We start from the raw sequence: 24,301 nt of genomic DNA on the forward strand, positions 1-24,301 counted from the left end.
AAACCTACTCAATTTAACACAAGTTAGTCGATTAAGTAATGTCGTTCCTTGAGGGAGAATAGGCCTTGAAAAAGAACAAATATTATTAGTCTTTCCTATCCAAAAAGAATGAATATTATTAATCTTTCCCATCCACATTCGAAGAAACCTTCGGTCGCATTAGGGCAGAAAATGAGAAATATTTGAAACTTCCCTCGTACAGATTTTTTTTCTGTTTTTTTTTTTTTTTTTTTTTTTTTTTTTTTTTTCTGTAGGAAAGGAATTGATCTATGAAAAGAAAAGAGGGCGTCACCGACCATTTAAGAGAGTAAATTGCAGGCGAAGTTAGCTGGTGCCAAGCCTATACTTGCTTATCTTCCCTTCTTACAGCGCGCGCTTGATATGTATGACTTGGGTGACGTTGCAGCGTGAATCACGCGCGCAGTAAGGATGTGCAGAAACAATAGGCCTGAACGTCAGTCGCTATTCTAAGATTAAATTAATTTCGATAAATGTACGCTAATGAGGCATATAAAATATTGCGCTATCAAAAGACCTACCCTATTGTGACGCGCAAAGTTAATTGATTAATTGATAGATAATTTTTTATTGACTGATTTGAATGCGATCTGAAGCGCACGCGCGCCAACAAAGAAAGTCGCACAAGATTTGACACATGGCGGCAAGGACGCGCCTACAGGATCAATCCACACAGGAGGCAAAATTTAATATCTTAAACCCTGATGGCGCTTTCGCAGCCGAGGACGCGCAGCCAGGCTCCCTGCAGCAACACTGCCGCACGTTCATTTTGCAGGCGATGGGACTGAAGCGCTTGGCACGTATTGTCGATCTTCCGATCCCGAAGACGATGATCAATTTCTTAGCCAATCAGCTTACAGTGGACGACTTTTACGTCAACCGAAATAACTTGAACTCTCAGCACATTTCGCACTGCGTGTACCCGGCCAAGTGCCTTCTCGACATGTCCGAGGTACTGTTAAAGTGCGTGCCTCCCTGCTTAGCAGATGATCGCGTTAAATCCGCCATGGAGGCTTGGAGTGGGGTAAGCCATCCAAATATTATGCAAAGTCTAGTGCAGTTCAGCCAGGGAGGCACCGACATTATTGTATTTGAATACCCTCCCGTTGCCCTTCTGGACATTCTTCATGAGCGTAAAGGACTGCGGAGACTATTGCCGGAATACCTAATATGGAAAGCGCTTTGTGAGCTGTCCTCAGCCTTGAAGTACCTAAACGACAAAGGAATCATCTACGAAACTTCCACGCCAATCGACCGCATCTCTTTTGATGAAAACGGAACATTAAAACTGGACAGTGGCTTGTTGTACATGGCTTCTGCGCAAGACAACATGAACGCCATGGCTATGGGGGATAACGGCACGGGAATTTATTCCCCTCCGGAAATTTTGAAAGGACAGGTATTTAGCCCTGGGAGTCAAGTATGGCTCCTTGGGTGCGTGCTATACGAGCTCGCTACAATGGAACCCCCATATAAGATTGTAGGAACAGACATGTTTAGCGCTCTGGCTAACATCATGGAAGGCAGACCCCCTGAAGATATTAACGAGAACTTCTCCGAGGAGCTGAAAACCTTGATTCGTGACTGTCTGAATGGCGACCCCGACCTGAGACCGAACATGGACGAGCTCGCGAACAGGACATCTGTCGTTACAGAGAGAATGAAACAAGGCTACCAAGGGCCGGAAATTGTCGATTTGTAATTAAAGAAGCATCACAGCGAATCATCTAAGTTGGAAGAAACTTAGATTAATCTTAGTTCAAGGAATATAAACAGTTCATTGCGCTGATAGACGCCACACTCTTTGAATCTGGAGTACATTTTAACACGTGTCAAAAATGCTAAAAGTTCCAAGTGAAAAGTACTACACTATCCGAAATTGCAATTCAATAACAAGAACAGTTTTGAAGTGGAAAAATACTAATGTTGATCTTACGTCGCGAAAAGCTGCACACGTTTGCTCCTTGCTCAAGATGTTCAATTTAAAATCCTGTACAACAGTTAACTTCAAGAGGAGATCACTCTTGGCTGCACTAAGTGCGAAACAAAAGTGTTGAAATAGTAACGCAAAACCGTTACGCTCTTTTTAGCTTCTAAACGGAATAAAGCTCGTTTAACTACATCAGCATACAACAGAGTTATACTTGTATTTAAAAGTCAGTTCATCAGAGTTGACAAAGTCGTTAAAATTTGACAGCAACCCCGCCGAAGTATAGAAGAAGCAAGGCAACATGAGTCGAATCCTCGATCAGATTTTGGCATATGTAGAGCTTAAAATTAACAAATCACTTTTTAAAGTTAAATTCAATGCACTCCAAAGTTGTTGTTTTTTATCTGCTAAATTCTACTGCTGACACTTTAACAAGGAGTTCCTCTGTCGAGGGAACTCCTTATTTTTTCATTTAGTCCGTACTTCTTGAAAACATTTCCACAATTCGATAAAACGATGCCAACTTTCCTAATTTGGAACGAAAATGTACATTACAATCTCCAAAACCACAAGTCTGTTGCAACCGCCTGTCAATCAGAGGAGGAGTGCGACGGTTCGTCGCTCTCAGTATAACGCCACTTTGCCCCGTTTCTGCATCATGAATTCTCATTCCCAGAGCCCGGCCTGTCTCTCTTAGGGACCGTTCATTTTTTATGAGGGAGGGGGGGCTGGTGGGATTTGGGAAGCACCATTTAAAAATCGCATGACCCCCCCTCAGCTTACCAATTTTTTCACATGGCCCCCCCTTATAGCGGTCATTTTTTGGGATGACCCCCCCCCAAAAAAAAAAATTGAACAAACAATATTTAGATTTCAACTTTTTTAATATTTCTCTATTATCCCCCTACTTCACGTTATTGTGCTCACTATGAAGACAATATTTACAATCTCTATACGACAGAGAGCTGTTGTTTAAAAAACAAATCAAAAGAAAGAGAAGTCAATTTCGGATCTCCTAGTTATGGCTCGCCCTGAGTGTTTGGTATTTGGCCTCTCATTGGCATCTTCCTCATCTGAATTGATGAATGCAAGAATGACGTCACTCGAGTCATCTTCTCCCCCAGAGTCAATGGCATCACTGTCATACTCATCATTGTCACTTTCATCCGTTTCACTGCTGTCAGCACTTGCCCTGTTGTCATTTTGTGTCAATGTCTTGGCATTTCTCAGTGTTGGTTGGCCAGTTCTGAGAGGACTCTTCTGCTGCAAGCATGAATGTCTTACAATTGCCTTTACTTTCTCACTCTTGCTGCTTTTCAAATGCTGCTTCAGCCCGTGGTGGTTTGAGTACTTGTTTAGTTCTGGAACACGTAGCTTTTTAAGCTTGGTTAGATCTTCGCACAACTCAGTCCAAGGATAATCCTCCTCCCTACTTAACTTTGCCTTTTCTTCTGCTCTCTTTTTCCTTTTAAATTCCAGCACTTCAAGATGCTGAAGATAATCCACCACAAACTTCGATTTGACAATAAACTTATCTGCAAATAGAGCAACGCTCTCTGGGTCAGATAAAACCAGCCTGCCACTTCCATGCTCTTTCTTCTTTATATTGTTAATCCAATCGGGGAAAGAGCGCATTACTACATGAGCATCATGAAAGAGGCTCATTCCAAAATGCGCAATAATGGCGAAAGCGACGAGTCGTTTAAGAAAAGGTTTACAGCTGAACGATCCAGGTAGTTTGACATCTTACAAGCAAAAGAAGCAATTTTTCTAGGTGCGGATGGCTGTTCAGAAAGGGCGAGTGAGTTTTCCATGCAAGGGTACCAGTTGAAGCCCAGTGATGGAAGAAAACTGAACTTCTCCATCAAAGAGCACAGAGCAATGGTGGAAAAGTTGAATGTCATATTGAAAGATGTAAAGGAACACGATTCCACACTCTTTCAGTCCAATGGGCTTGCTTTAAAGCAGGGCGAAGAATTTGCCCACAGTTTTAATGTAAAACAGATCAAATGTACAGAAGCTAAGTTGACGAAGGTCACGCAAGACATGGAAGCACTAGAAAATAAGAAGAGCAATTACAACAGCATATTCAAAGGCATACTCAAACAGCACATCAACAAAAGGAGAAGGAAAAAAGAAAACCGCAGAAAGTCAAATGAAAGAAAGAGGAAGTGGACTGAAAACAACGTCCAACGAGTTTATGGAATCTGTGTTGGAAACCCGCTAGGAAATGATCTTCCAGAATGCCTTGTGTACCCTCCTAGAACGGCCGTCCCGGAAGAGTGTCTTAAAGTTGAGGATGTTGCCACGTCGATATTTAGAAGAGATGGGCCATACATCGCACAGCTCTTGGAAGGGAATTATTTCACCAATGCTGCAAGAAGCAGAATCACCACCAACCTTGAGCGGGAAGTCAGAGATTATGTTTACACCTTCATGTACCCTGAAGAGTACACTCTGACGGAAAGCATTGCTGCTTCTTGCAGCATCGGTGAAAGAGACTCCCATAGCAGCACAAGCGGCGACGAAGAACTCGACGACAGCGGAGATGAAGATGAGTGCCAGTGAAAGTTGCATTCGAAAATAACAGTGTTAAATACTTCTTTTCAGTAGCTACAAATGCTTTTTGTCGCCAAACGTTTTTTTAAAGCAGAAGGAAAGTTTGTAATAAATTTGTATCCTGCCTTCTATGTTTATTCTATAGCAATTTTTTTGATATTCAAACATTATGCCATTTTAAAGTTTTACTAAAATATTTCACGTGACCCCCCCTTTTCCCTTATTTTTTTGGGATGGCCCCCCCTCGAAAGCCATTTTTTTTCGCATGGCACCCCCCCCAAATCCCACCAGCCCCCCCTACCTTATAAAAAATGAACGGTCCCTTAGCCGGCGGAGCATTAGCACGACGAAAAACAATGATTTGATTGGCTAGATTCTTGGACTACTGTTCAACGATGGTTTTCATCCCAAAGATATCCAATGGTTTAATCTTTAGCTAAAACCGTTCATTTACAGATGCACTTCATGTACGAGTGAAGGTACTCAGTGATAAATAACTCTGATCTAGCCTTGAACTAAAACACCACTCCACACTTTCTATCAAGGACGGTTGTATATCGCCTGGGTGAACCTTTCCGGAGAAGCTTATTTCGACACCGGAAATAAAAATTCTGATAGCGGTTTTCATCAATGATTTGTGCGGGTCAAAGCAGGAAGAGGAATCGAGTAAAGATGCTCGTAAGATTTTCAAGCTCCGTGCATTTGGGCTGTGATTGAAAACTGGGGAAAACTGGCCCGAGGTCGTGGTAGTACGGACAAAGCGCACCGAGGTCCTCACAAAAACCAATCCGAACGCTCTGATTTGCCTCAAGACTACCTTGTCGTATAATAAGACGCAATACCGCACAGCTCGTTATATATTATTTTATCGCTATATGTATAAATTTCTGGATTTATGAACACGATGTTGTTGAAAATTAATCTTTTTCGCTCTAAGTCCAAGCTTAGCGTTAACAAATCATGTTTCCGTGGTTCCCAGTCCTCCCGTTAACTTTCTGTGAAGTCTTCCCGGCATCCTTTGAGTCAAAACATGGCGGACAAATTGCCGTGATAGTACTTTAAGATCCCTATTGAAAATCTCTCCGATCTGGAAGACAACCATGCTCGACAGCGTCATTTTACTGCTTTTACTTTCAGTGCCTCCTATTTTCTCACACCAGCACGAAAATAACGAAACAAAATGCCCGTTGTTTTCGGGGCAGTCAATTTTCGTAAACACCACTGGGGAGGACTCCGAGACCTGTGGACCGCAAACCAAGCCTTGCCGCAGTATTGCTTACGCTGTTGAGCTTGCAGGTCGCAAGAATATTAACTCGGTTATATTAAATATCTCCGTGGGTAACTACCAAGAGGCGGAAAGTCTTAAACTCGACTGTGGTAGACGGAGGTTGCAGCGTGTTACTTTCTGGGGAGCGAGGTATGGCTATTTAACAATTAGACCCGTGGCCCTTGAGGGCGAAGGGTCTAATTGTTTTAGTATCACCCAACTAGTCGGACAGAAAAGGTACTAATAAAGTTAGCAAATGCAAATTGAAGAAATCTTTATTTGGGAATAAAACGAAAGAAAGCGTCAATCAAAATGCAGGATTTACATTAGTCCACTAGTTGGGTGATACTAATAAAAGATAACATTTGTGTATTATGCCATTGATCTTGATAATAAGCTGTGCTTACATGATCATGAGATAACTGACACGTGTATGCAGTGGATTTCACTTCTGTGGATGGCGTTGTAATAATATTGCTAACGTTGTTGTCACTACCCAAAAGGCTTTTGGCAAAATGAATACAGGGAAGGGAGGGTCTATTTTCCCAACTGGACAAATTAAGGTGGCTCAACACAGTTTTTGATCCCTGTGTTTCATTCACCTTTTTCTCTGAAACCCTTGATCCCTCAGCTGCCAAAACTGGCAGCAAGCAAATTAACAACACAAACATTGGTCTTTTGATAGTTCAGCTGACGTATGTGCTGTTGCCATGGCAACATGAATAAATATAAACAGGCCTTTAAAATCGCTTTTGTTTATTTGTACAAAATCTAGTCATTACATTTTCTTTATAATTTGCATGCAACAAGCTAGTAACGATACTGAAAAGTTAACACCATTTTGATAATAATTTAACAGAGAGATCTCTAATTATCCCTTGTTGAATGTTCACTGGAATATCTAGAATTTCCTTTGTTAAAGTTCAATTTTTTTTAATACTCCGGTTACTTATCTCCTAAAGTATTTTTGTGCCAAATTTTGTGAAATTCTAATGACTGGTTCTCGAGAAATGGGCGTATTTCCAAGAAAGCAATTTTTTTTTCAATTGCAATTTTTTGACTTACTGCGCATGTGCTGCATTTAACTGGGTTCTTTTGGTAACAATGAAAAAACTGAGAATTGCTGGGTTTTTGCATTGTTACCTTTTCTAACATATCTTTGTAATAAAAGATTAAAACCATCAATACACTGCGTTCAGTTATGAAGAAAAATAGCACAGATAGTCCGGGTGTTGAGTAAATAAAATGTTCGCTCTATTGACGGCATGTTGTTTTTTGCAATCCTTGCGTGCGCTGGATTGCATCAGCAAAAGCGCCCGCGCAAACTGTGTCTGGCCACCTTAAAGAGTGACTGGGTACAAGTTAGCTACTACACATCTACGTGAATTTGCAGTAGTGTTGTATTCAGGCTCACGGGGGTTTTTGTTGTCAGATGTGAAAAATCTGTTTGAATCAGTTTTGTTTTCATTTCCTGACAGTTTTTCTGTTTCCATCAGAATTGTCTAAAGATCATTTCTTGGAGTGTTTCATGTTGTAAAATTTGAACAAACTGGGGCTTCAAAACAGCACTGAAACATAGTTTTTGGATATATAGGTTTCTCATAGCAAGTTTTCTTGGTGTAAAAATAACTGAAATAGTTTCCACAAATCTTTTTTAACAGGCAAAACAAGCAAGTGGTTGAAGTTGATTTCTCATTAAATGTACAGTTCTGTGAAGTGAGCATGGTTGATCTTCACTGGAAGAACAGTCAACCTGTCCTGTATCATGCTCTTATGTCCAACATAACAATTTGTCAGTGTACGGCACAAGGAACAAACGTTAGCATCACTGCAAGCTCATCTACTATTACACTTCAAGAAAACAGCATTTCTAGGTGTTCAGGCTACCACCTTGGGTTGCCTTTACTCTCAGTAATGTCGTTTCCAGGAGATCTTAGCACATTACATATTATAAATTGTAACATTTCGGATAATTTTGGACCAGTTGTTTTTGTGGGAAGTGTTCATACGGTAACCATTGTTGCCTCAAACTTCGAGGGTAACAGAGTATCTTCTGACAAGAAAATCATCACAGCTCAAGTTTCACATCTTAATATATCTAGCACAAGGTTCATCAGAAACTCTGGAAATTTGCTGGGATTAGAAGACGATGATTCATCAGCTAGTTTAGAGGTGAGTGGGTGTTAAAATTAAGCATTAAGAAAGGTGTCTGATTTTGGCATATTTTCCCAAAAGATCAGGTCCCAGTTGTTTGAAGGCTGGATAATTCTATCCACCAGATAAGTGTTAGCAAAACAAACTGCACTATTTGCATGCTGGATAGTGATTTATCCAGTGGATAGCATTACCCACCTTTTGAACAAACCGGGCCAGATCAGTAGCCACATAGAGTAGCTTCCAAGATCATAAACTACATTGTGATTCTACCAGCAAGGGGCTTGTTTTGTCAACTGTGAGCATCATACATTACAGCAGGGCCTTTGTCAAGGAGCAGGCACCAAGCAAATTGACCAGAATGATGTGAGGACAATTTTGCCAGCCTATTTTGTCCAACCAGGGCTGTACTCTAGTAGTGCCTGGGTGCCACAGGCAACTAACTTTTGCCATTGGGCAACTGGAAAAACTGACTCTTGTCATATAAGCTTAAGTGCTGGGTACCCAGGATTTCATGGTTAGGAACCTTTGGGCTCCTCATAATTTTGCTTACATCATCTAGAAAATTGGTTTTCTTATAAAGAAGTTCAGTTAAGAAAGTTTTGTTTGCCTGTGATTTACTGCCTTCCTGTTGAAAGCTTTTATGAAACCCTTGAGTGAGGCATCTGATGTTGTGGTTGGTTGTTTTTGTGCCTGTTATAAATTTCTGTAACTGGCTTTGAAACTGACAGGGGACATAGGACAGTTGGTTTATGTTATTTTCTAAAGCAACATGTGTGGTCAGAATATAGATGTTGAATTTTTATGGCATTGTCTTATAGTCTAACAAATAATCTTAATTATTATGTTTTCCTTTCTTTGCTTTTGCGCATTCACGTGTTTAGTTTTGCTTAACTACCTTTTTATCCAAAATTATGATCATTTTATGTGCCGATGACAGCATTCTTATTCTCTTGCACATTAAGACTTAAGTATTTCAGGTAGTCCTCTACATAAGTCTTATTTGCTTCTCTGGGCTTCCTTGCCTATCAAATACACTGATGTGTTAATAATGCTTATTTATAAAATACATTGAGGTTTTGACAATTTAACAGTTCACTTCAGGCTCAAAATTCATGTCTTTACTGGTCCGCAGAAATGTCATTTCAGCTGTAATATGGTCAACGGCAGTTTGTTTTTGCCACCTGTGATGCCACACAATATTAATCAAGTGTTCTGTTCTAACTGCACTGTGGACAATGAATGCCCAGGTAAAATACACTGTGCAACTGTTTCTGTACATCAGAATTTAAAATCTCAGCTTCAGACAATTTCCATTTCTGGTACAGAAGGGATTGAAATTTCTTGGGGTGGGGTGCGAGGAGTTCTGCAGGACCAAAAAATTTAAAGAAATGTAGGAAGCTCATAGACAATTGGAATTTCCAGAGGGGTGGGGGTGGAGTTCTTAGAAAAAATGCCTTCTGTGGGGGAGGTATGGGTATTTTCTGGAACTATACAATGCTTGACTCCATCTTAAACTAACATGGATATAAATAATAACAACTACACACTGTGAGTCACACACTGTACCTCAAGGGTATAGACTGCAAAGGTCGCAGGTGAATTTCCTTGAATTTTTATAAGGTATGGTTTTCTATCTAATGCCAAAAGTAACAAGTATTTTGTTGTTGAATTGGTTTTTTCCTCTGTGCTTGGCTAAAAAAACACTTATGCCACAAATGCAGCCATTGAGCTATGACACCAAAACCAATCCACCATGCCAGAAAAGACGATAACTGCTTACAACAATATTTAAATAATATTATTGCTAATTTTGGTTGCATGATAACCCTAAAACACTCATAAAAACACGAAGAAATGTTCGACTAAAAACTTCGAACCTAGTGTACAAAATGTTGTTACCACAAGGATGAATTTTGCACAGTCACACACACCAAAAAATAGCTCTCTATGTGCCTGGCCTGTTTACTGCATTTGCTGTGCAAGGTATTGCATTATGTACATACCCCTGTGTGTCTGTGTGTGTGTTGACATATTATTTTAAGACATGTTTTAATACTTCAGCTGGTTGGCCCATATTTAAAAACTTTTAAAATGAGCCTGCATAGCAAGCATAACCTGTAGAAATGAGGTGTTGCTCAGTTGGTCACATGAAAATTTGGACCAAAATGAGGGAAAGGTTTTATTCTCACAAGAATACTTGTACAGCTGACTTGTAACCCAGGCTTGAATGTAACTGTATATTTACTGAATTATTTCCTCTTCAGTATCTTGTGCTTGTCCTGTTATTAATGTATAGATCATCTTTTTCGTTCTTTAACAGTGCATTGTCCTCCAGGGCAATTTCTTTTGAGCACTATCCTTTGCAACCCTTGTCCTAAAGGAAGCTACAGCCCAGGAACTGTTTTGAACAAAACCATGCTGCAATGTACACGGTAATCCCCTGAGAGACTTTCTGTACTTTGAGATCTGTTTAATGGCCTTGAACTGTACAGTGGAAGTCCGTTTATATGGTCACCATGGGTCACGAACATTTGGCTGAATTAATGGGGTGGCCATAGTAACGGGGTAGGATCAAATTTCATGGCTCGTCTAAATTGAGTGATGTGTTAACAGATAATATCACAGTATTACAGATACATCACTAATGAGCATCCAAAATGCAGATGTAATTATTGAAGGCTTTCGTGCAAAATGGGCGTATATAGCATGTTGGGCCGATTTTTATTTTTTGCAGGATCGAGCTAATTTTTGGCAGACTGACTTGTTTTGACATAAAAAGCACCGTTGTGTAATTATTTTTGTTGATTTGCGTTTCGTTTTCGAGAAATAACATGTGAAAAAAATCTTAGTTTTTTGAGCGGCATCTTTTGGAGCGAATCCTTCGAAGGTGGATTTTGACGCAGCACAAACTTAAACGGTTACTTTTAGCAGCTTCGACAGCACAGTTTTTTAAAGTAGATGTATTGATTTTTGAAAGAAGTAGAGAAATAGACTGAAAAAAAAATCGACAGACCTCATATCGAACCGGTGTCACGACAAAGCAAACTCGAATTCAGCCTGTTCACCGCCTTATTTGCTTGCAACAGCAAGAGAATAGTGTAATTATATAAATAATAAAACTAGTGGCAAATGCCACACTTAGGGGACCTCATTGTTTAGCGAAACAAAAGGTTTCTTTTGTTTTTCGCTCAACAGAAGATCTCCTAAAGATACTCCAAAACTGAGTTTTTTGCATACGTTATTTCTCGAAAACGAAGCACAAATCAACAAAAACAATTATGCAAGAATGCTTTTCATGTCAAAACAAGTCAGTCTGCCAAAAATTAGCTCAATCCTGCAAAAAAATAAAAATCAGCCCAAAATGCTATATATGCCTTTTTGCACGAAAACCTTCAATTTTAAAAAATGGAAACTTCAATCACGACACTCAGTTCACACGATATTAACATTGGAAAGATGAATATATTAAGTAGCAGTCTCTCTAAAAGCGGTCCACTGCATTTCTGGTCGGAAAAAAGTTTTCCCTCAAACTTTTCGCAGTGAACTATCTTGGGTCATAAGTAAATGTAAAGACTTTAGTTTTTGCAAATACTTCAAAATAATTTTTTCAGAGCTCACAACAATCATAGCCGGAAAACGCCTAAATTTGAGCGTTCCAAGGACGGAAAATTTCCTAAATTGACAAGCTCGCTGCTCAAAGACCACCAAACGTAACAAAAAATTGTTATTATCCCTACATTAAATGATCCTTCAAGGGTAAGAAATGCACGTTACTTTTAATATATTTTGTTTTGGGGGATCCCGAAAATTTATCTATTACCACCCGTTATATCACTTTCTGAAAACCTGCCAAAGTAGCTTGTCTTCGCTGGCGTTTATTTCCCAAGTCCAGACCCGGCCGCTCAAAACTCCAACTGAATTCTGCTAAACAAGGGTTGGGAAGCATAGAAATGTAAAAATATCTTGCGCTTTTTATCTTCCTTTCCCACAGCGACTTCGAACTTTCTGCGGTTTGTGCGATTCTCACACTTCATTACGTAAATTACGTTGTCACGCTAATTCAGATTGTTTTCAATCAAAACGCTCTCACATTGTTTTAATTAATCATGCCACGTTTAAGATACAGGGATCCAAAAAAAACTAAAACTCAGAAACGGTTTAAATAGGTAGCATTGCTGAATTATTAGCAGTGATCTCCAGACGCTTTGTGGAAAAGTCAGGAAAACGTGGCTGGAATATTTGCAAATTTGGTCACGGTCCATTACTTCTATTAGTCCTGTTTATAGACCGGTCAGTTGCAAAACTTTTCTAGTGTTTTGATTCTTTCTTTCCATTTTCTGCTGATGTTTCTAAAGTGAACCGTACTATTTAGCCGATGTTAAAACTTGGAAACTGATATCAAATCTTGACAGGACGCTGTAACTGAAATCGACAACATTGTGACCTTCGTAGACTTCGTAATCTCAGCTGTGTTGCACAAGCCACGAATATTTTACCTCCTTATCTGCTCCAGACACTGCAAAGTCAACCAATGTGTACAGGTTCGTACAGTGTGTATTCGCTTTAGCAACACTCATTGTCTTACAATGCAACCTTGCTTGCTCTTTGGTTATAATGGAATTGCGATGCATTTGGAAAACACTTCAAAATGAGCATCGACTTGGTGGACAATTATTGTTCCCCTAACTAAGTGAGTACTTCTTTATTTAATAACGTTTTCGTAACCAAATCACTCAGATGACTCTCATATGTTTTACTATACTCCAGAAGAGCGAGAATCAGGATGATCAAAAAGTAAACACGAGGATGAGGACGGGTTGTGTTGTGGTGAGGGTGTCCTGACCTAACAGCTATGTGAACCGCTCAGATCCCTCTCAGGGGCAGCTAATTTGACCTTTTCTCTATGGGGCAGTGTCCCTATTACCTCTGAAACTGCTTTCAATACATCACAGCCGGATAAAGCAAAGTGTTTTAACGCCTGTGTGATGTAACAAAAGGTGTGTAAGAAAGTTACAATTTGTTGTACGAACCTGAGCCGACTTGAACAAGAACACCATACATTTGATGGCTTTAGCCATTTCAAGATTCAGTGAATATCAGCTCTTTGCCGCTTTCTGGTTCCTACCAGGACGCCCTTGATGTGCTGGATACTGAGAGGCTGCTCTGGGTCGCCAGAACTTCCCATACGTGTGCCTGTGCTTGACGCATACGGACATTTGCGCGACAAGCGACTCGTCTAAATCAAAAAGGTCAGCCCTCGCCAAGATAAACTCTCCCTCTGTTATGGTCTTTCGTGACAAATGGATGGAGGCCAGGTGACTTTCTATGATGTCATTGCATTGAAGTATGCTAATGATACCCGATGTTCCTATTGAATCCCACAACGGTCTGTACACGTGCGCGATCAAAAGCACGACATTTTGTTTTGAGATAGGTATCCGTTTAATCTGATTTGTCAGACACGGTGGTAAAATTTAATCATGTAAGCTAGGCTTTAGCCAAAACACTACACAACTAGCACTGAAATTTCTTGCCAAAAATGCCCCTAAAATTAAATTACAAAATTGATACTAAACGAGGCCACCAAAATTAGTTATAAAATTGCCTATTCCTGTTGTTGGGCGGTCGCTTCAACGGGTAATAAATAAAGCCAAAATTGATCTTTTGATCAAAGTTAATTCTAGCCGCGCAAACTATTTAACTTTGCTCATAAATGATACGGATATACTAATCCACGAAAACCTCCAAAGCTAAACCATGTCGCCTTTCAACTTTCAGTTGCCGAATAGAAGATAATAAACAGAATAGAAGCTAATTGAATTGAATGCATTGGTCACAAATTGTCGATTTCAGTATTCATTGTAGAAGCCTTTCATACGTAATAAAAGCTGAATTTGACATGTTTAAGTATTAGAACCCTAAGTGCATGCAAATATTGAATTACACATATTTCTTTTTTAAATCGTCAGTAGAAGAAGAACTAGATTCAAAAACATGAAAAAGTTTTCCGATTATTTTGACCAAGTTTTACAGGCAACCAAATTTGCATAACACTTTGGAGCCACCACATCATTTCCCAGCGATTTCCTCACGGCACGGTACAAGGGAACAAATAAGTCAACACTTTCAGCTACTTAAGCCGTTAATAATTTTTATTTTTGTGTAATCGTTTTTATTTTAGACTTAAGGTGAAATGTAACAATGTTAAAGCGTTTTGAATGTGAACTTGCGTGACAACCTAATTTGCATAATGAAGTGTGAGAATCGCACAAAGCACAGAAAGTTCGAAGTCGCTGTGGGAAAGAAAGATAAAAAGCGCAAGGTATTTTTACATTTCTATGTTTCCTAACCATTGTTTAGCAGAATTCAGTTGGAGTTTTGAGCGGCCGGGCCTGGACTCGGGAAATAAATGCCAGCGAAGACAAGCTACTTTGGCAGGTTTTCAGAAAGTGATATAACGGGTGGTAATAGATAAATTTTCAGGATCCCCCAAAACAAAATATATCAAAAGTAACGTGCATTTCTTACCCTTGAAGGATCACTTAATGTAGGGATAGCAACAATTTTTTGTTACGTCTGGTGGTCTCTGAGCAGCGAGCTTGTCAATTTAGGAAATTTTCCGTCCTTGGAACGCTCAAATTTAGGCGTTTTCCGGCTATGATTGTTGTGAGCTCTGAAAAAATTATTTTGAAGTATTTGCAAAAACTAAAGTCTTTACATTTACTTATGACCCAAGATAGTTCACTGCGAAAAGTTTGAGGGAAAACTTTTTTCCGACCAGAAATGCAGTGGACCGCTTTTAGAGAGACTGCCACTTAACTGGTTTGAGTTGTCATCTAAACGGACTAAAATTGTGAAGGATTATACAGGTTGGGATTTCAAAATGTGGCCATTGGCCATGTTAACTGGCTGGCCGCATTAACAGGGTTTTCTTGTCAGAAAATGTATGGGTGTTTCACCAGGACAAGAAAAAGTGGCTGTAATAATGAGGTGACAGTATTAATGAGGTGACCATAAGGCGGGGTTCCACTGTGCATATTTTATGATGTACAAAAGGGTCTTCAAATCAGGAAACCATAAAGGAGCTCAGTCACAGTTTGCGCATATTGAAAAGTTTAGCCACAATTTTTCAAATTCATCGTTTGTAATCCATGTCAAATTATCTTCTCCATCCTTAGCCATCCTTGTTCTTTTATGGTTTATCATTATTTCTTTGGTGTTTCTCTATCTTATGAAACTGTCAGTTTCAGGTTTCCTATCATTTAAAGGTAATTTTGTATGTGGCCAAAATAACTCAAAATACCGTGACTGAACTCCTTTAAAATAATTATTGGTTGTCTAATAAATTTCCAGATCTCAGACTGTGGTTCAATAATCCACCTCGTACTGTAACTATGATGTTCAAAAGGGTATTGAAGTCAAGAAACCTTAAAATAATATATATTATTACTGTTATTATTAGTTTTCAAAAGGTATATGTAGGAGACATTACATTTAATAATCAACCTCACACTATCATTTATTAATAACTAAAACAACAAGAATGTCATCATATTTATCATCATTGTCAACAACAATAGATTCAGAAATATTTAGTTTCCTCAAAGTGATCTCAGACATACAGATAACAGGGGAATCTCAGTCTTAAACAATATAGCTTGAACAGGGGGGATATTGTTCATTTGATGCAGATTCATAAAATCAACCTCGTTCCCAGGGTCTCTCATCTTACCGCCCCCTGGAGCGAGCGAAGAGAGACCCTGGTTGGGTCTGGTCATGTGTCTCCCAGAATCTGGGAGATGACAATTAAATTATTGAAGGGATGGGCGCCCTAGTAGGAATTTTGTCTATACTTAGCCCACGGGAGTGCGGGATGTGTTGTCACCAAAGTAAACCAAGAACGATATGTTCTGCGGCAATGTCCGGCGGTAATATTCTGCAAACGCCGAGGAAAACTTATCCATCATCTCATAGCGGAAATCCAAGTCGCTGAAGGTTGTATGGTTCAGTGAAGGACGTTACATATTGTAAAAATCTCTTCAAGAGGGCGAATGGAGAATTACACACCGCGACCGAGGCTGTGTATGGAAGATCTTTGACTCAGCTTTACCTCAGAATGAAGTGTAGGTCTTGTGAACGGCGATTAAATAATTCTAGAGAATTCAGGGCCTTTTAATTGATCACTGAAAGCTAGGGTCACTTCGAAAGGAGCGTCAAAGGTTGAAAAGATCTATTGAAGTTTCACCGCGCCGTCGGCGCCCCGAACTTTGCAGAGCGCGAAGGATAATACAACGAACCCGTCGCGGTATGCATTTCGCCGTCGTTGCTGATAAACTGGATTTATCTTCGACCGAAAGGAGGCTAGAAGAAGAAAAAGACAAATATAATTTTTATTGTGTCGTTAATAAATTAGTGTACGTGACTCCAACGGTTCGTGACAACTGTGCACATTGTCATTTAATTTTCGATCTTTCGACCTTTCTTTACTTCACGCGTGTTTCTGGGGGGCACTTTTTATGCTGTGTTATTAGAAGAAATGGAAATTATAAGTAGAGTGGAGTCGTTTGATGGTGTTACAGCATATCTTTAGAGATCGTAGGTCTGCATGGTTTCCGCTGTAAACTGCACGTCGCTTCTCAGAGTGACACCTCTGTATAAATTTGCCATGCCGTGCTTATACTTTGTTCAGGTTCGGTTCTATTGCAAGATATGTTTTAAGGCTCTAAGTATTGGCTCTCCAGGGACAAAGATTAAAATATCCCTTGAACATCAATTTGATCAAGTGCATTCAAAGAAGAAACAACAATTACTCCGGGATGAAATTGCGCTGCTCCACGTCCACAGCTGAAATGACTGACTTTCCATAAATCCAGTGGGTAAGACGGCAACACTGACAATCAAGACCACTAAATTGCCTCGAGACAGACTTGCTTAACCTTTAGGTAATAGATATTATTCGGTAATAGATATTATTCGAAATTTCAGCCTGAAAGCTAAGTATTAATATACGCCGCGGGTAATGGCAGTCGCAGCGCGATACTTCGAATTCGACAAAGCTCAACGCGACAAATTGCTGATTACAGAGGACCCCTCCCTGATGTTCTCAATTGTCAAAGTGGCACGTGACCAGACCCAACCAGGGTCTCTCTTCGCTCGCTCCAGGGGGCGGTAAGATGAGAGACCCTGGGAACGAGGTTGTCATAAAATTTTAAAGTAAAATTTTTAGTTAAGTAAGGAATTTTCCAAATTGTTTTTGATCACGAACTCAACAAAATTTAACTTTGATGACCTTGATGACTGAAAGCATGTAGTATATCTTTTGCAATAACTCTTTTTCTCAAAATTATCACTCATTTCAACGGATACATCTATATATAATATTCAGTTGAGTTTTAATGTGATCTTTCAGCTGTCCAGCTGGTACATACAGTTCAAAGGCTGGCAGTAACGCATGTACACAATGTGATGAAGATACTTTTTCTCGAAAGGCAGGGTAAGTTTATTTTGTTCTCTGATTATTTCAAAAGTATCACATCTGTTAGAGCTATGCTTGTAGAAGTAGTGCTGTTATGTTGCAGTGCTCTGCTTTGCAACAATGTTGTGCAATGCGGTGCAGTGCTGGGCACCAGTGAGCTTCACTGTAGTGTGCTATGTTGTGCTTCTCTTTGCTGTGCTGCACGGTGCTGTGTTGTACAGTACGTCGTTGTCCTGTGCTCAGTGGTGACTTTCTTATTCTATTTTACTTATGGCATTGCCCTAACCAACAAATAAAAGCTAACCGCAAGCTAACTGCAAGCATACCAGTGTGAAAATGAATAATTTTAACGTTTGGTGAGTGCGTACTAGTATAAATCTACTAGCGTTCTATCACGAATGCCGTTCTCTGATTGGCTACGCTACTCACTATCTATTAAACAATTAGATTATGAGCTCGAAATTTCTTTCGCGTGATAGTTGACGAGGGCGCATAGAAATCGAGAGCGAATCAATCAGAGAGCAGTATTCATGATAGAACGCTAGTAGATTTATACTAATAGCGAGTAGCGTACCAGTGTGCCCTAGTCAACAAAATGATGGCCGCTTCTTTTCTTTTTTAAAGTGTCTGTGAAGAGGATTTAGATAAAGTTTTGAACGACTAGTAGATTTATACTAAAACAATTAGATTAGTTGACTCGGGCTGCGCCCTCGTCAACTATCGCGCGATAATAGAAATCTCGAGTTTATAATCTAATTGTTTATTATAACCAGTTGCGACCTAGTCCAGGCCTAAACTAGAGCAGGTATGGCATCGTCCATTCCGAAAAGCTTGGTTATCAATTATGGCATTAACCATTAAAAATGGCATCGACCGTTTACGAAAGAGAAATCAGCTTCGCCTCCCAATCGATCCATTCTACCTTGCGCCCGTACTCACCTCACACAGTGGATTTCTATGACGAACGTTTCGAATCTTTTCGAGAGAGAGTCAATGTTGTTCTGGTGGGAGAGAATACAAACAAGGAATGCCCTGCTCACTAGAACATTAATAATTATTCGTTCCCCTTGTGAGCTATGTTTTTAACATGAGATACTCTGTTCTTGTTTTAACACAACGTCCCAGAATGTAGATCTATTTTAGACGTGCTATAACAAAGTAATCAAGTCTTGTTTGTTTACTTGTTTCAGTTCGACATTGTGCACAAAGTGTAAGAATGATTTTTTCACCTCTAAACCAGGTCAATCATCATGCTCTACATGTAAGTATGTTTCCGTCAGTAAAACCTTGAAATACAAAAGGGGAAGCCTGGTGCCTATCTTGTCACCAGAGCCAGCGCGTTTTTCGGTCAGCGGTAACCCAACGCCCGACGCTCTCAGCGTCTGGACAAAATCAGATACCAGAACCAGAAAATCCTGGGTCAGGCTCAATTGTGCGCATGCGTTCACGTGCTATAGTGGTTTCTGAACATGCGTAGAGAGGGTAACCGCTGAAACTAATGCTGGCTCATCTTCCGATTTCTCCCAGCTCAGAGTTTTCGATTCTTGGTGCTATACAAAAAGATCGCGTTTCTGAGAACGAGATTGCCATAGAATGAAGCGTGTAGGGCTGGTTTTTTCAATGGACAGCTTTCCCGCGGTGGATACAATTACCAACCCTTTGAACGACTAGGACCAGCATTTTATGGTGTTTCCATAGCAGATTGTCCTACCCTTTTATACTCCTGGATGATGAGAGGAGCTGCGGACAACCCACTATTACAGACACCCGCTATTACGGACAGAAGCCACATCTCCGTCCGGCGGAAAATACAAAGAAAATTAATGAATGAAAACAACTCCTGCTATTACAGAATTGCGGACACTTCATGTGGTCCCAAAGTAATATTTTTATTGTTCTTCTTTCGTTGCTACGGACAATTATTGACCTAATTATTCTGCAAGCTTGGAATGTTTACTAGTCTGGGTACTATTTTGGCCCATATTAGATGATTATGTGTCAAAATAGATGTGTACTACAAATTAAAAGAAAATGGAAATCTTAAAAGAGTATAGCAGTCATACATTATGTGTGACACTTCACAACCAAAAATTGGGTCATTTTTCATCACACCCCGCTATTGCAAACATCAAATGACTGTCCCGAGGGTGTCCGCTATAACGAGAGCTGACTGTGCTGTAGATGGAGTATGGATGACGAACTTGAAATATTTAGGCTAAATTTTTCAATATAACGACGTACTTAAGCTCTTCGTGCAGATTCTTCATGTTCACTCAAAGTGTTTGGTTTTTTCGCTTAATATATATGTATTTTTTTTTCTTTTAGTGACGATTGGTTTCATCGTTCTCACAGCGTGCGTGATCCTATTAATTATTGTTCCTCTTCTAATACTGCTGATTCGGAACAGCTCGCAGTCATTTCTGAAACAAAGGTGCTCTTCAAGTAGTCCGCTGGCAGAGGTCACGCAGAAACTGTGGGAAGACGGGGAAACAAATTACTCCGTGCAGGCTGACGGATACGCGAGCAATGGATCAGCTTAAAGTGTGGCCCCGGCCACATTAAGCCTGAGGAATTTGAAAACGCAGCTTTATTCCTACGGCTAGGTCTACCGTCCTCACTACACTGTAATCTGTCACGAAAACGGAGCTTTTCGAAAACGCTCTTCAAGGAAGGAAGGAGGAATTTGAAAACGCCGGCTTTTGGTTTTCGCGTGGACGGAACAGATTTTGAAAACGGAGCTTTTCGAAAACGATGGCGTCACGATAATCGTATGATTTTCCTGACCGAGTTTTCCTCAAACACAAATCCAAAATGACCGGTGTAGTGTGGACGGAAAACATTTGATGCGTTTTCAGAGTGAAAACTCCTTTTTCAAATTCCTCCGGCGTAGTGTGGACGGAAAACATTTGATGCGTTTTCAGAGTGAAAACTCTGTTTTCAAATTCCTCCAGCGTATAGTGTGGACAGGGCCTGTATTCCTGGTTGTTAAGGTTACAGTATACCTTCAGGGGTGTCTCGCGCGCAGGCGATGTAGCGCGTGCAGTTTAAGCTGTAGATACCTAAACCCCTATATCAAATTAAAGCTTATGGAGCTGGCTATCAAATTATACCAAGAATTTTGAAAGAAAATGAATTGTCGAAATTTTCACGACCACTAAATGCGAGCGTCCGAATCACCTTTCGAAAGCTACAAGTCAAAGCGAATTTCGTTTTACGCCAATTTAATTTTTTCCTCGGTTTCAGGGCCCAAAGCGCTTAAAAAACGTGTCTGCGTTTTGGCATATTCAATTGCAGTAAAAAGTTACAGAACATTTTCGAAATAGAATTAAAAAAATGTGGAGTGATCGTACAAAAATCGCTCTCGAAGAAAAAGTATTTCGAAATTAACAATTCCCAGACACGCTTTTGTAGTTTATATGTTAAACTAGCCACTGTCCAAATTTAAGAGCAATTGAACAAATTCCCTTTGAGTTATAACTCTTTAAAGTGTCTGCTTCAAGTGAAAAAATTTATTCGAGAAAACAGCGCTAAGAAAAATTTTCTGCTTCGCAAACAAACTCCGCCCGCAAACGCCTTCAACTGGGTTCTCAGATAACTAAGCCAATCAGTGCAGGGAAAGTTTACTACCGTTAACCTCCTGGTGAAATTTACGCGCGAACCTCTAAAAAACTCTTGTGTTTCGCAATGCGCTCAAGGAACCGAAGGCAGAGAGAGAATTTTTCTGTAGCTCGGTTTTTCTTGAAGCTGGTCTGGCAAAATGGGCAAGACTAAAAAGGATACGAACGCCAGAATGGTTGAGCGAAGGAAACAAACAAAAGAAAGCGCGGAGAGCAACTGTGTGTGAGCAACTGTGTGTGGGCAACTGTGCATGAATAATATTTCAAATGGTCTCAATGAGTCCGACGATTCGTCGATATCGGACTCATCAGAAGAGTCTCTGTCAGCATCCCTGTTATTGCTGTCAAGTTCCGAAATTTTTACGGAACCTTTCTTTTCTCTTACCACAAATATTTGCCCGCCTTATACGATAACTATAGCTTCATCCGCGTGGCGAACTTTCGCTTCTTCACTCATTGATGTATTTTCATTCGTTCTTCGCTGTTTTCGCTTTTTCGAACTGGTCCATGGTTTAAACGTGGCCTATGTTTACTTATAACTTAATAGAGACACGCCTAATACCAAAAATGCTGGGTAGTCAGAACAACAATGCTGATCAACTGAGTAGTCAATTCGTGACATCCATATAGGTAATTCCCGCGAAAATCGTCTCGGTTGATTGCATACGCGCCATAGGGCTGTCAATCAAGAGGTGAACTTTTACTTCCGGTGAAAACGTAAAACCGCCATTTCTCCGCCAATATTTAGCCTTTTTCAAAAATTTTTTTCAGAAGTTAGAGATTATTCTTCGACCACTATTTTGACCCAAAAATCTAAATTTGAAGAAAATTGCCGACCCGAAGGTATACTGTAACCTTAAATGATCCTGGTTTCTCTACTCGGCTCATCAGTCGATTCTTGCTGTAATTTTTACCCTCGACATCTCAATTTCTCAAGCCATTTTGCGTTGTTCTTGGAGCTTCGAGAAAATGGGATTAAACGGTATCGTCAGTATCATTACATCATTATTCGACCCGCGTAAGAGAGGTTTTCAAATGATTGTCGTGTGATACTAAAACCAAGGTAATCACTCTGGCCCATTACGAATTACGCACTCAGTGAAAAAATGAAAACCCGAACCAAATTCATGTAGCTGACGCGAAGCGCGGGAAAACCTGCGCGAGCGAGTCACGATTGGTTTTGGTTTCACTTCTGATTGAATGAAAAGGTGGCGCGAGGTTTTTAAGCCAATCGCTTACGTAGTTTAGTAGATGCAAAACCAAAGCCAATGCGAATTACTTATGGTTGAATTACATAGTAGTTTACTTAGCATTTGTATTTAGTTCCGTTTAGATGTGTTCCCGTGTCGATAGCCTTATAAAAAAGGTTTCTCTTTTGTCTGTATTCGACCCGAAAACAACTATATTGATGACGTCACTATTCGGTGATCCGTTCAGAATCTCTGATTGGCTGTTGCTCGTGAAAATTCTAAAACAGGCAACGACCAATCAGGGATGAAGTTTCGATTCGGTGTTCTCTATAGAGGCTCTGATTGGCTGTTAAATGCGCAAAAATTTAAACCCAAGAAACAACCCATTAGGGATGACGTAACCATGCAGTGATCCGTACAGAATCTTTGATTGGCTGTTAAATGCGCGCGAAAATTCAAAACCAAGCAACGACCGATCAGGGACTTAAGTAATTGAAGGTCAAACTTACTCTCTTGCAATTACTGCTTTAGAAGAATTGAGCCGTTAAAGAGAGATTTTTTCCCAAATAGTTATTATATTTTTTATGACATTTTTGAATGGCATTTATTTTAATTGGAAGAAAATACTTTGTAGTGTAAGTATTCTAGGTATTGTTCAGTCTTGTAAGTAGTGAAAGTATCGTATTAAGTAGAATATAGTTTTGTTTCTAATGTATTAAAATTTTTAAAGGTTTTCGTAATCCGATCTGTTTTTCTGTTCAAAATTTTGCGTGGCTTTTGTCCACCTTTATCAGAGCCACCGAAAATTTAGAACAGAAACAACAGATCGGATTACGAAAACCTTTTAAATACGTCACCGATCGCAACACTGGAAGTAGTATTTTCAGTCACATCAAGTATTACAATAAGATTGTAATTCTGAGCTCCTGCTGGGGCCAAACATTATATCAAGCGACGAGCACCAGCTTAGGAAGCGCCCGCGTTTTAACTTTTAAAAGAATTGTAGTTTAAAAAGTAAAAAGTAAAAAAAACAGCCTGAAATTTCCTAAGGCTCTGTCCACCCTACGCTGGAGGAATTTGAAAACGCAGCCTTCCGTCCACATTAATCCGTCACGAAAACGGAGCTTTTCGAAAACGCTCTTCAAATCTTGCGAATTTGAAAACGCCGGCTTTTCGTTTTCGTGTGGACGGAAAACATTTTGAAAACGGAGCTTTTCTAAAACGATGGCGTCACGATAATCACGTGACTTCCCTGACCGAGTTTTCCTCAAACACAAATCCAAAATGACCGGTGATTGCTGCGTTTTTAAATTCCTTGCTTCAGCGTAGTGTGGACAGAAAACTCACTTTGTAAAATGAAAGAAAGGTCAGCTGATGGTTGAACGAAGGCCCCTTCAACAAGTTGTAGTGCCAGCTGGTAAAAATCCCAGTTCTGGACTCATTCATTACGTTGCGTCTGAAAGTAATATGAAACACGAAAGACCGTGTTTCACCGCATTTTCTAACACCGGAGACGAGAGCTGAAAATAGAAACGCGCGGCGGAGTATTTTTGACGAACTTTCAGGTGTTTGAAAATGAGGTCAAACACTGTCTTGAGTGGTTGATATGAAATATCTTCTAAATCGAAACTAAAACTTAGGAGGAAACGGAGAAATAAAGTCGAAAAAATCTTTGCCCATTTAGATCAAATCTCCAAACACCGTCAAGATCGTGATTTCAATTTTATAAGTTCATGAATTATAAACTCGTGAGAAAGGATTGCAATAAACTGTGAAAAGTTATATTTTGTCTAAAAAATGAGGATGGTCTGAATTTTAGAGACTTTGGGTAGCGTTCTTTAGTTCCAGATCTTTGTCATATTTCCAAACACGCAGAAGAGAAGATGCAAAACCGAGTATTTTCGACAATCCGTCAGATGTTGGGAAATGTGATAAAGAACTTCTCTCGTGTTCGATATATCTTCTCAAATGAGACCACAACTTAGGAGAAAATGGCAATCGTAACATTTTGCGTGGTTATGACAAGTGTCCAAACATCGTAATGAACTTGACTTTTTGAGTCTCAATCTCTACTTAAAAATATCACAT

The 24,301-nt window shown here is 39.8% G+C and overlaps 2 protein-coding genes across 2 annotated transcripts; both read left to right on the forward strand.

Moving 5' to 3' along the window:
- The first annotated feature begins 581 nt into the window (after positions 1-581).
- On the forward strand, positions 582-2,271 carry LOC145485172 (serine/threonine-protein kinase Nek7-like). The gene has a single exon (XM_081463872.1). The coding sequence runs from the start codon at positions 656-658 to the stop codon at positions 1,718-1,720; it is 1,065 nt and encodes a 354-aa protein (XP_081319998.1). The 5' UTR covers positions 582-655; the 3' UTR covers positions 1,721-2,271.
- Positions 2,272-4,841: 2,570 nt separating this feature from the next.
- Positions 4,842-24,001, forward strand: LOC145485140 (uncharacterized). The gene is made up of 7 exons (XM_081463832.1): positions 4,842-5,924; positions 7,436-7,946; positions 9,064-9,178; positions 10,252-10,363; positions 17,341-17,424; positions 18,597-18,667; positions 19,732-24,001. The coding sequence occupies exons 1-7, from the start codon at positions 5,608-5,610 to the stop codon at positions 19,944-19,946; spliced, it is 1,425 nt and encodes a 474-aa protein (XP_081319958.1). The 5' UTR covers positions 4,842-5,607; the 3' UTR covers positions 19,947-24,001.
- The last annotated feature ends 300 nt before the right edge of the window (positions 24,002-24,301 follow it).

The sequence above is a fragment of the Orbicella franksi genome, chromosome 4 (assembly GCF_964199315.1).
Source record: "Orbicella franksi chromosome 4, jaOrbFran1.1, whole genome shotgun sequence".
NCBI classification, from domain to species: domain Eukaryota; kingdom Metazoa; phylum Cnidaria; class Anthozoa; order Scleractinia; family Merulinidae; genus Orbicella; species Orbicella franksi.